This window comes from Mus caroli, unplaced genomic scaffold (genome assembly GCF_978045245.1).
Source record: "Mus caroli unplaced genomic scaffold, Mus_caroli_1 scaffold_13, whole genome shotgun sequence".
NCBI lineage: Eukaryota > Metazoa > Chordata > Mammalia > Rodentia > Muridae > Mus > Mus caroli.
In genome coordinates, this window is record NW_028227268.1 from 47,737,802 (window position 1) to 47,750,593 (window position 12,792).

The 12,792-nt window shown below is 42.1% G+C and overlaps 1 protein-coding gene and 1 non-coding gene across 4 annotated transcripts in view; one reads left to right on the forward strand and one right to left on the reverse strand.

Annotated features, from left to right (window-relative positions):
• Nucleotides 1-12,792, reverse strand: part of Smg6 (SMG6 nonsense mediated mRNA decay factor) — a 234,164-nt gene that overhangs the window by 220,692 nt on the left and 680 nt on the right. The window contains exons 1-6 of one of the 3 annotated variants that reach the window (XM_021176235.3): nt 11,455-12,778; nt 8,663-10,418; nt 7,671-7,863; nt 6,985-7,095; nt 4,059-4,165; nt 3,718-3,796 (exon numbers count right to left, since the gene is read on the reverse strand). In XM_021176235.3, coding sequence (XP_021031894.2) covers nt 3,718-3,796; nt 4,059-4,165; nt 6,985-7,095; nt 7,671-7,863; nt 8,663-10,418; nt 11,455-11,545 — 2,337 coding nt within the window. In that variant the 5' untranslated portion in view covers nt 11,546-12,778. Of the gene's footprint in view, nt 1-3,717; nt 3,797-4,058; nt 4,166-6,984; nt 7,096-7,670; nt 7,864-8,662; nt 10,419-10,648; nt 11,388-11,454; nt 12,779-12,792 lie in introns of those variants that run through there. The other 2 variants (XM_021176236.3, XM_021176232.3) reach the window with 2 other exon arrangements.
• Nucleotides 2,867-2,973, forward strand: LOC115032611 (U6 spliceosomal RNA). Its single transcript, XR_003838253.1, has one exon. It is a non-coding gene; the product is annotated as a U6 spliceosomal RNA (small nuclear RNA).

The following is a 12,792-nucleotide window of genomic DNA, read 5'->3' on the forward strand; positions in this document are numbered from 1 at the left end:
TGTTATGTGGGTTTGGGAATTGAACCTGGGTCTTGTAGAAAAGCAGCCACTACTCTTAACCACAGAGCCATTTCTCCAGCCTGATTAACTCAATTTTCAGATGACAAATTATTTCAACAGACATTTCTCTGATAAAATGTAAATGGCCAATGAGCACATAAAAAAGAATTTAAAGTATTTAAAAGATTAGGTATACACAGTTTAATGGAAGAATGCCGTCCTACCATTTATAAGGCAATTTCCCAAGGATTTACATGCAGTTAGTAGTTGATGGGGACTTTTTTCAGATTAGACATTTGTAAGATAGCCATGTTCAGCCAGCCAGTGGTGGCGCACGCCTTTGATCCCAGCACTTGGGAGGCAGAGGCAGGTGAATTTCTGAGTTTGAGGCCAGCCTGGTCTACAGAGTGAGTTCCAGGACAGCCAGGGCTACACAGAGAAACCATGTCTCAAAAAACAAAAAACAACAAAAAAAAAAAAGATAGCCATGTTCTTGTAAACAACCCTAAAGAAACTCAATGCATCACAAAAACAAAACAAAAATAATTTATGAAAACAGAAGGTGGACTAGTTGAAAAGAGGAGCCAACAGACAAAAGGTTTGGCACAGACGTTCAAATCCACAATCGTAAGCACCACAGAAGCAGGAAAACTGCTTCAAATCAAGGTCAGCCTAGACCACATAGTGATTTTCAGGCCAGTCTGGGCTCAGAGTGAGAACCTGTCTCAAAAAACAAAACAAAACAAGAACCCACACCAAAAAAGGGGCTGATAAAATGGCTCAGTAGGTAAAAGTACTCACCGCTTAGCCTGATAACCTGTGTTTGATCTCCAAAATTTACAAAAACCACAATGGAGTGGCATTCATCTCTAATTTCAGTGAGATGGGAGAATGAGCTGAAGTACCCAGAAGCCTGTGGATTGGCTTGCAGAAACAAAAGAGATCCTTTCTCAACAGGATGGAGGAACAGAACTAACTCCCAAAGGTTGTTCTCTACCTACACACTCCATAACACAAACGAATCACAAATACACTATACACACACACAAGCAAATAAAGTATTTTTTTTGAATCACCAGAAAACAAAAAAGAATGAGAACAAGTTGGTTTTATCCCTAAAAGATGACTCAAAAAGATGACTCTATAGGTCACCAGGGCAGTGGTGGCGCACACCTTTAATCCCAGCACGTGGGAGGCAGAGGCAGACGGATTTCTGAGTTCGAGGCCAGCCTGGTCTACAAAGTGAGTTCCAGGACAGCCAGGGCTATACAGAGAAACCCTGTCTCGAAAAACCGAAGGGAAAAAAAAAAAGAAGAAGAAAAAGAAGAGCTGCTTCAGTAAATGTTACATTTAATCAACTATTTTAATCCATAGGCAAAATTTTCTTTTTAAAAACTCTATTATGAGCTGGAGAGATGGCTCAGTGGGTAAGAGCACCCGACGGCTCTTCCGAAGGTCCTGAGTTCAAATTCCAGCAACCACATGGTGGCTCGCAACCATTCGTAATGAGATCTGATGCCTTCTTCTGGTGTGTCTAATGACAGCTACAGTGTACTTAGATATAATAATAAATAAATCTTTAAAAACTCTATTATGAACAAGAGGAGAATATAAATAAAATTCAAATATTGTGTGCTTGGACAATGATTTTAGAAGCTGTTAAGCATCCGTCATAGGGGCTGGATACAGTTTAGTTGGTAGGTACTTATTTATTTATCATGCAAAAGCCCTGGGTTTGATCTGCAGCACCAGATAAAAATGGGCATGGGAACTCATGCCTATAATCACAGCACTGGGAAAGCAGAGGCAGAAGACTGGAGTTAGTGTCATCCTCATCTATATGGCAAGTTCATGGCTAGCCTGGTTTATGTGAAACCCTGTTTCATAACAACAACAACAAAGCCAACACAAAAACAAATACAAGAGCCTGGTACAGTGGTATATGGCTTGCAATCCCAGCACTTGAGAGGCTTAGAAACGGACTAACAGTCTAAGCAATACAGCAAAATCCTGTCAAGAAAAGAAAAAGACAGAAAATTAGGCAGAAAGGAGGTGAAGGCAGGAGAGACAGAGAAGGAAGGGAGAGATGGACTGACTCTTCTCTTTGCTGATAATCACATTAGCTGTTTCTTATTCTTGATACCTTAGTAGCTATGACTGCCCCACCCACATCTTTTCCTCTTCTTTCAGCTTCCAGCCTAGAGTCCTCTCAGTTCCCAAGGCCCATTTCTTCTGATTAGAACCACATTCAAAAGGAGTTGGTAAAATCTAGAGAGGTTTGATCAAATGCTTACTGTGTATCTGATAAGTAGCCACTTTAGACAAAAAAGGAGTGTCAAGAGACCTGGGCAAGCACAGCATGGTGGCTCAGCCTTTAATCCAGCATTGGGAAGGCAGTCTCTGAGTTTGGAGCTAACCTGGTCTATAAATTGAGTTCCCAGCCAGCCAGAGCACCTACTAGTCTAGAGTTACTCAATGAGACTGTCTCAAAAAAAGACATCTGAGTTCGAGGCCAGCCTGGTCTACAAAGTGAGTTCCAGGACAGCCAGGGCTATACAGAGAAACCCTGTCTCGAAAAACCAAAAACCAAAAAAAAAAAAAAGACATCTGAGGGACTGGGGAGATGACTCAGCAGGTAAGAGCACTGACTGCTCTTGAGTTCAAATACCAGTAACCACATGGTGGCTCACAACCACCTGTAATGAGATCTAATGCCCTCTTCTGGTGCATCTGAAGACAGCCACAGTGTACTTAGATTATAATAATAAATAAATCTCTTTAAAAAAAAAAAAAGGAAGGAAGGAAGGAAGAAAAAAGAAAAGAAGAAAAAAGAAAGAAAACCAATAAATGAGGAAATAAATCCAGTGCTCATTTTGGTAAGTCATACACTAAAATTGGAACACTATAGAGAACATTAGCATGGTCCCTGTACAAGAATGAATCATTCAGCCGGGCGTGGTGGCGCACGCCTTTAATCCCAGCAGAGGCAGAGGCAGGCGGATTTCTGAGTTCGAGAAAGTGAGTGCCAGGACAGCCAGGGCTACACAGAGAAACCCTGTCTCGAAAAACCAAAAAAAAAAAGAATGAATCATTCCATATTTTTTAAAGTAAGAGAATAAAAATAAAGCTGGACATTGTGGTGCACCCATTAATCCCAGTACTTGGGAGGCAGAGGCAGGGGGATCTCTGAGTTCAAGGCCAGCCTGGTCTACAAAGTGAGTTCCAGGACAGCCAGGGCTACACAGAGAAACCCTGTCTTGGAAAACCAAAAAAAAAAAAAAAAAAAAAAAAACCTAACTAACCAACCAACCAAAGCAAATAAATTAATAAAGAAGTAAGAAGAAGTAAGTGAATAAATTCAGAGGCTAGCAAGAGGCTCAGCATGTAAGGGTGCCTGCTGCTAAGGTGCCCGTTTATGTACAATCTCTGAGACTTTCATGGAAAGAAAGCAGATCTCAAAGTCTTCTGATCTCTACATGCATACCTTCACACATTTAATAAACCAACAAAGAGATAAATGTAATAATACAAATCAAATGAGTATCTTAAGCAACTTGTTTGGGGTGTGGTAGAACATGCCTTTGATCTGATCTCAGCACTTGGGAGACTAAAGAAAAGATAACAAATCTGAAGCATGGGGTATATAGTGAAACAAACTCTAGCTCAAAGATAAGGAACTGCTTAGGAAATAACTCCCTTATCCACGGGATTTCTTACCGTATACACTGCCAGTAGAGCCAACTGGTTATAGGGGCGCCCGTTCTTGGGAGCAATGTGCTGAGCCTTCAGATACCAACTAGAATAGAAAAACAGAATGAAATGCTAACTCCTATCAACTCTTTCCCAGTCCATCCCCATAGCACTTCTACTTAAGTCACAGACTAGAAAGTTAACTAGATGTAGCCCTTGGGTGGTCAAGCACAAGGGACCAATTAAGGACAACTATAAGACATCCCCTATAAGAGGCAGCTCAATTGGCGAGATAGATGCCTTGCTGGGATTCATATAATATAATGCCACACAGGGAGAGGCATCATGAGTTGAGAGGTAAAAAGTACCTGCGAGCCTTCCCATAGTTTGCTGTATCGTTGGCTTGCTCCCGATACCTAGAGATATCTCCTTGACAAATCATACTTCGTTGAGCACTGATCAAGGCATATTTCACCTACAGAAGAGACAACTGGTTAGTACAGAACCCAAAGAAACACAATTCAATACCAGAAAAAAAATGAGTGGGATCTAATAGCACAATGACAAGGTAAAACACAGACTTCAAAAAAGTCAACTTCTCAACTTAACCTTGAACACTGAAATACAGCCAACAACATGATACAAAGAATAAACACTGCATTTAAGAATGGAAATTCCTGGGCTGGTGAGATGGCTCAGTGGTTAAGAGTGCCAACTGCTCTTCCAAAGGTCCCGAGTTCAAATCCCAACAACCACATGGTGGCTCACAACCATCCGTAACGAAATCTGATGCCCTCTTCTGGAGTGTCTGAAGACAGCTACAGTGTACTTACATAAATAAATAAATAAATGAATCTTAAAAAAAAAAATCCATAAAAAAAAAAAGAAAGAATGGAAATTCCTGCCGGGCGTGGTGGCACACGCCTTTAATCCCAGTACTTGGGAGGCAGAGGCAGGTGGATTTCTGAGTTCCAGGCCAGCCTGGTCTACAAAGTGAGTTCCAGTACTGCCAGGGCTATACAGAGAAACCCTATCTCAAAAAAAAAAAAAAAAAAGAGTGGAAATCCCTACTCTGAATCCCACACAAATGGAAAAGTACATTCTAAAACTGTAAGTCAAGCAATCCCCGAGATCTCAAGGAAGCCTTTGGAATGCCTGGAACTAGGTTTCCTTGTCTGTGTTTAAAAATACACATTCAGGGCCTGGAGAAATGGCCCAGTTGCTAAGAGCACTTCTTGCTTTTGCAGGAGACCAGGGTTCAGTTCCCAGAACCCACATGGTGGCTCAATACCAGTTCCAGGCACTCTGATGTCCTGTTTTGACTTCAGTGGAAATCAGGCGCACACATGGTGCACAGACATACATGTAGCCAAAACACTCATTCACATAAAATAAAACTAAAACCAAATTTTCAGAATACTTATTCTAGGGGCTGGAGATATGGACCACAGGTAAAATACTTGCTGCACAAGCACGAGGACGGGAGTCTAGATTCCCAGCCCCCACATTAAGGAAAAGCCTGGCCCCATGTGCCTACTGCTATAGGCAGAGAAAAAGAGACCCAGAGGTTTGCTGGAACTTGCCAGCCAGCCAGTCTAGCCAAAGTGGTGAGCTCCATAGTCAGTGACATACCACACATTAAAAAATAATAAAATCCAAACAAAAGATCACCCCATAAGGCATGGGGGCACACACCTATAATCTTTTTGTTTGTTTGGTTTGTTTTTGTTTTTGTTTTTTCCAAGACAGGGTTTCTCTCAAACCCTAGCCCTGGCTGTCCTGGAACTCACTCTGTAGACCAGGCTGGCTTCAAACTCAGAAATCCGCCTGCTTCTGCCTCCCGAGTGCTGGGATTAAAACACACCTATAATCTTCACTCTGAAGATCTTGATTTCAAAACCAGCCACAACTACACAATGAATTCCAGGGTATCTGATCTATATATTGAGATTCTGCCTCAAAACATCTAAAAAACCAAAAAGTTGGGGGCTGGAGAGACAGCTCAGTGGTTAAGAGCACTGACTGCTCTTCCAAAGGTCCTAAGTTCAATTCCCAGCAACCACATGGTGGCTCACAACCATCTGTAATCAGATCCAATGCCTCCTTCTTGGTGTGTCTGAAGACAGCTACAGTGTGCTTATATACATAAAATAAATCTTTTACAAAAATGTTTTATTTTGTGTTTAGTGTTTTGTCCATATGTATTTATGTGCATCATTTGCATAAGTGGCACCTGCAGAAGTCAGAAGGCAGCACTGGATCCCCTGGAACTGCAGTTACAGGTGGTTGTAAGTAGCCATGTGGATGCTAGGAACAAAACCCAGGTCTTCTGCTAGGAGCAACAATTGCTCTTAATAACTGAGTCATCTTACAGCCTCCTTGTTTTCTTTTGAGACATGATCTCACTCTGAAATCCAGATTACCTACCCTAGAACTCACTATGTACCCAAGACTGGTTTCAAACTCATGGCAATCTTCTTGCTTCATTTTCACAAGTGCTTAGATTACAAGTGTGAAATGCATCATGTGAATGACATTACAATTTGGTTTTTGTTTTTGAAACAGAATTTTATATAGCCCAGGCATGCTTAGAACTCTCGATGTAGCAAGGCTGGCCTTGAACTCCTGATCCAGAATTACGGACATATACCAGTGTCCTGCTTATGATTGTTAGTTGTTTTGTTTTTTTGGGTTTGTTTTTTTTTTTTTTTTTTTTTTGGTTTTTCGAGACAGGGTTTCTCTGTGTAGCCTTGGCTGTCCTGGAACTCACTCTGTAGACCAGGCTGGCCTCAAACTCAGAAATCTACCTGCCTCTGCCTGCTGAGTGCTGGGATTAAAGGCATGCGCCACCACATCGGGCTTGTTAGTTTTATTTATTTGTTCCTCTACTACACTATATCGTCCACTCAACTCCCAAAATGTTCCCTAGGCCATAACTGGTACTAGATAAATGCTTACTAAATAGATGAAGAAATTTTGTTTGTTTGAGGACTTCCAAATAGTCCTGGCTGTCTGTCCTCAACTCACTGAGATCTGTCTCAGCCTCCTAAGTACTGGGATTAAAAGTGTGCACCCAGGACTGGAGAGATGGCTCAGCGGGTAAGAGCACTGATTACTCTTCTAGAGGCCCTGAGTTCAATTCTTAGCAACCACATGGTGGCTCATAACCATCTGTAATGGGATCTGATGTCCTCTTCTGGTGTGCACTCACATACACGAAATAAATAAATCACTGTGCACCACTGATCTGGACCTAGATGAATAAATTTAAACTAAAGAAAGAAACTGGCTTACTGTTTTTCGTAAAGGCTTGCTTCGAATGGCAAGCCCGTCCATGTAGTCCTCCAGTTTGAACTTGTAAGTAACTTGTAGTTTCTGAAGTAAACTATCAAAGAAGTCACTGCCCTATAAAGAAAATCAAAAACAAAAACAGAAAACAAAACTAAGTCAATCCGTTTTCGTAATCTACTTACCAAGTCTTTGGCCAAACAACCCTCTCACAATCTATCAATGTCCAGAAATCCTAGATATAAGGTACTTACCATAAGTAATTGCTTAGAGGCCATCGAATAATCTCAGCAACAGTTTATAGTAAGCCTCCCATGTTTTAAAAAATATAATTCATTTACCACTCCCCACCTCTTTCAGCTTTCATCCCTTCCCTACCCCACCCCCCCACCCCCACCCGCCCGCCCCTCTCATTCAGAAAGCTTTCAAGGTCAAACGTAACTCTGGGTCTGGAGATGTGACTCAGTAGTTGAGCACTGGAAAAAAGTAACTCCAGCTGTCTGTGAGTATAGTCCAAAGGAAGCAATACAGGGAGACCAGGTCTAAATGCAAGAAAAATAGAAGGGTTTTGGCAACATTCTGTTCTATAACATCTCCAGTAGAAAAGACAGACAAACAAAAAGATGCTACAGACTTTATCCTGAGGATATAACAATAATAATAACAACAATAATGATAATAATAATGTTTACCTCATCTAAGAGCTCCAAGAGTCTGTTCCGAATCTGTTCTGGGTTCTCACTATTTGGATCCTTGAGAAGCTGCCTAAACTTCTCAATCACCTGATAGAAAGCGTTCTTCCACAGGATCTGATCTACATTCTGATTGTCGGAGAATTCAATATCTAATAGAATACAGCGCTCGTACAGCTGCAGTAGTTCAGTTCTGGAATAAAATTCATGTAAAGTCTAGCTTCAATACATCACAGGGAAGGCTACACCCAAGATCTGTATCTCCTGCAAACCAGCCACCTCCTTCCTGACAAGAACTCTGAAATGTGACCAGGCATCCTACTCATAATGGGTCCTATTCTGCACAGCAGAATACAAACATACATCTAGGAAAATACCATATTGCTATATGTGTACTGAAAGCAGCTCTTTGGTGCAAGCTCAAATTGGCATTCTGGAAATTATATGTTCCCTTAAAGACATTTTTTTCCCCTTAAAGTAAAAAGTATATTCAGCTTTAAGATTAGAATTAAAACTTATTTTCCTAACTGCCTGTTGCTTATAAAAAAAAATAATAATCAATGAAGGGTGGAGAGATGGCTCAGAGGTTAAGAGCACTGACTGCTCTTCCAGAAGAGGTCCTGAGTTCAATTCCCAGCAACCACATGGTGGTTCACAACCATTTACAATGAGGTCTGATGCCCTCTTCTGGCATGTCTGAAGAGAGCAATGGTGTACTCATATACATTAAATAAATAAATAAATAATTTAAAAGAAAAAAATCAATGTAAAGGGAATTCAAGTGTGGCTCAGTGGTAGGGCACTTAATACAAGATGCACAAGACTCCAGGCTTGATGTCCATGCCCACGAGGGGTTGTTGGGGGTAGGGATTCATGGGAAAGGCAGGTAAGACTCAGTGGCTTATCTAAAAATCCTCTACCTTCCTCAGCCACAGGAGCCCTACAGCGTCCATTTCCCTCTAAGCAAGACAGTAGGAAAGAACACTCAGTACCTGAGCTGAGCCATCTTCTCCATGCCCTCAGTGCTGATGCGGTCCCTGGAAAGCAGGTTGCTGAGCTGCAGTTCCTGGTTGTCAGCCACTCGAAGAAGCCTATGGAGCTCCTGTTGCTGCATGTTCCGCACGTGCTGTTCTATTTCCTCAGGACTCATGGTGCTAGCAGGGAGAGGGCTACACACATATTGTCCTGAGGGGGCAGGATAGCCCGGGTAGTAAGGCCCTGGATACATACCATTTGTAGGGCCTACTGGGTACTGCAGAGGGCTATAGCCTGTATAGGGATACTGAGAGGCAGGGCCTGGTGTCCGAGGGTAATAATAGGGGTTATCAGAGTTTTGAAATTTATAGTAAGATGCTTGGGCCTGACGTGAATCACCCCAAGATGTAGGGCTAATTTCATCATCAGTGTCCAAGAAATGTAGCTGAGGTGTCTGGCTTTTTAGGGCAGGCTTCTGGTCAGGATTGTTTGGGTCCCATAGTCGGCGGGTCGTGCCTCCACGGCCCCAACTCCGAGATCCCTTACTACCAGATCCAAATAAAAGTCGAGGTCCCAAAGGTGTAGACTCTGGAGAACCTGATGAACTGACAGATAGGGCAGTGTGGGCAGGCAGAATCAGAATACCACGACCACGATCTCGAAGTTCTTGTTTCGGGTGTCTGAGCTCCTGCTTCTCAGAGCCCTTACCCCCACTGCTTGGGCCTTTGTCAGACTTCATTCTATCCACATTATCTCTGACTGACCTCACCACAGGGGAGTCTTTACTCATGGTTTCTGCATCAAAAGTGACACGAAGGGCACTTCGGTTTTCTTTACCATTGCTTTTCTGTTCACCCTCACCGCGGCCAGACCAATTTCTTTCTAAATGCTTCTTCCTTTCTGAGCTCCTCCTGGACCCTAGGACATCAGGCTCATCAACTCTGTCCTCATCTAAGGAATCAGTTGAGGACAGAGATACCTGCTTCTTCAGTCGTGGCCTCTCCTTGGCCCGATCCTGGCGCCGCCGGCGACATCCATTATCGGTCAGGCCAGCTCCCTCCGCACTATTGTTGCTACCAGCTGAGCTGGTACTGCAAGTACGGTAGCGATTCCTTCTCTTGTCTGATCTCGAGTACCTCTTTACAGAGCCAGGCTTTCCTGGGACAGAGTCATCAGTCATCTTCTTTGACCCCTCCCCCTTTTCAATCTTTTTTCCCTTTTCTCCCTTGGCAGTTCTTACACGGTCATTACTTTGGTGCTTTTCTATCTCGGTTTTATCCGGTTTGTTATTAACTTCTTCTTTTATAGCTTCTCCCTTATACTCATCCTCCTCTATCCTCAACTGCTCCACTTGGTTGAGGATCTCTTCTTCATCTGCCCTGCCTGCTGACTCTTTGGTAACAGTCTGCAACCGCCTTCCAGGCTGGTAGATCTGCAGGTCTGGTTTCTTGCTTCTTTTGATGATTTTTAAACTTCGGTCCTCTAGTCCAACAGTCTTTGAAAACGTTTCCTGTGCCTGACTATTTTCTGCATCTATAGGGCCATTTTGCTGTTGGCTGTCCGATTCCTTGCAAACTTGAATAAGCTGTGTATCATTCCCAATAGCAGAAGAATCTCTGTCATTTACTATCTCATCCTTAAATTCCTCATTCCCAGAAGCCTCCTTAGTTTTAGGTCTATTCCTTAGTCGAGAAAGTCCAGGCTTATAGATTTCCAAATCTGGGCGCCTATTATCTTTGCGCTGTCTGGGTTCCTTTAGTTCCTTCATGTTTTCTATTATGTTGATAAGAGGAAACAACACAGAGAAGAAAAGAATAATGGAGAAGAGAGGTAGGGAAAGTTGTCATTCTAGTTACATAACAACAAAAATAAAAATTACAAATCCAAATGATAATATTGGTGATCAGGAAAGAACATTTCTACAAAGGCAAAAATTTGGAGTTATATTGTTTAGTAAGCGGTGAGGTTAGGAATTTGACTATGTTAGAGTTACACGTACTTACCTGAGTTATGGAAACAGAGGGGAGTTGTATTCTCTTGTATCCAAGTCATGTTCCTATTCAGATCTTAAAGACCCCAAACTAGTTCATTATTTCAGAATCAAAGATCTCTAACATGTTCAGGCATTAAATTATTCTGTCTATACAACCTGTAAGTCAACCCTTTCTTTCTTTTCTTCTCTTTTATTTTATGTATATGAACACACTGTAGCTGTCTTCAGACACACCATAAGAGGGCTTTGGATCTCATTACAGATGGTTGTGAGCCATCATGTGGTTGCTGGGAATTGAGCTCAGGACTTCCAAAAGAGCAGTCAGTGCTCTTACTCGCTGAGCCCCTCTTCCTTCCTTCCTTTCTTTCTTGAGTCACAGTCTCACCATAGATATCCTAGAAAGACCTCAAGTTCAGTCCTCCTGCCTCAGCCATCCAAGTTCTGGATTGCAGGAGTGTATATCACACCTGGTTAGCATTTCTCCTGTCTGTAATATTTCTAGGTTACCATATTAGGTTGGAGAAAGAAATGTAGCCCAGTGGCACAGTATCTGTCTCATATATAGGAGGCCACTAGGGGCAGCCCCCAGCATCGCATAAACATATTTACTGGTATATATGTATCGTATATTACACCATTATTTACTTACTCTATTACATATGTAAACATATATTTACACATACATACACATATTAGAGTGGCATGCATAGCAAGCCTCAGTCCTAGATATCTCTGGGAAACTATCTTCAACTTCAGTGTGTGAACTTGATCACAACAAATCTACAGCTTTAGGATAACAACACCCCAATCACATACCTCCTACTGCATCAAACAGTAAGCAATTCCTTTTACAATCTTCACCACCATTCATCCTCACCAACTCTCTAACAACAACCAACAGAATCATTTCATGAAAATACTGCCTAGACTATGTCATTAGAATACTGAGACTAACTGCTACTATGATGATAGAATATAAGAAGAAAAAAAAAAAGTTCCGCTAGAGGAGCTTTTCCTAGGCACCAATGGGCAGGGCAGATTGTGACATGCTCTCAAAGGACCAAAGGACTCAAGAACATTAGAGCCCAGCCAAATCCATGCCTACAAATCCCAGCACTTGAGAAGTGACAGCAAGATCAAGAGTTCAAGGCCACAGAGTTTGAAGCTTACTTGGACTATATGAGACCCTGTCTCAAAAACAAAGGAAAGGAGGAGGAGGAGGAGGAAGAGGAGGAGGAGGAGGAGGAGAGGACTTTATAAACCACTCTCCAAGCTCCATTGAGTGGCAAACAGTTTTTTTTTGTTTTTTTTGTTTTTTTTTGTAAGTATCTGTTGCTTACAGTGGAGAGACTACTAAAAATACCTACTAAACAGTTCATAAGTGACAGGAACTAGTGAGAATATTATCCAGGACTCAAGTTATATATAAAATCCTAGTACAGAATTATAATGTATATACAAATGCAGACAAGCTGGTAGCCAAGTATTTATACGCCTGCATCTATACCCACTTTTGTTTGGGGGGTGGGGGGCGGGGCGAAACTAAAATTTTAGGTTTCTGACTTGAAAGTTGGGTATGGTGGCACATGCATATAATTCCAGCATTCTGAAGGCTTAAGTCAGGAAAAGTACCCAAACTCAAGGCCAGGTTGGGTTACACAGTAAATTCAAGGCCAGTATTGGCTACAAGGTGAGACTTTGTCTCAAAAAAAAAAAACAAACACAAAATAAAAGATACTGCTGCCTTGGCAAAAGTTTAGCTTCTCCACCAAATGCGAACTAAAATAAAGCCGTTTAACCTCAGCACCCTGAGTAAACTTTTAAACTTAGTTTTGGGGCGGAGCCAGGAGAGGTGGTGACTACTATTTTCCAGAGGAGTGAGAGAAAACAGCCTGGTTAATCCAATTCAGTTGGCCAATAAAAACCAACCTCACAAATTCTAGCCACAATCCTTGAGAAGGTATCTCCTGTAACTGTCATCCTATGCAACACTGGCTAATGAAGGAGACGAGACACCAAAATATTTCTCGCGCTTTTCTGATGCGAATGGAGACTGGCAAATTAAGCATTCTCTCTGATCACAACTGCTCCCACACACGCCAAGACCAAAACAAAACCGAGTCAGCTCTCTGAGGTCCTGGATCCCTCCAGTGG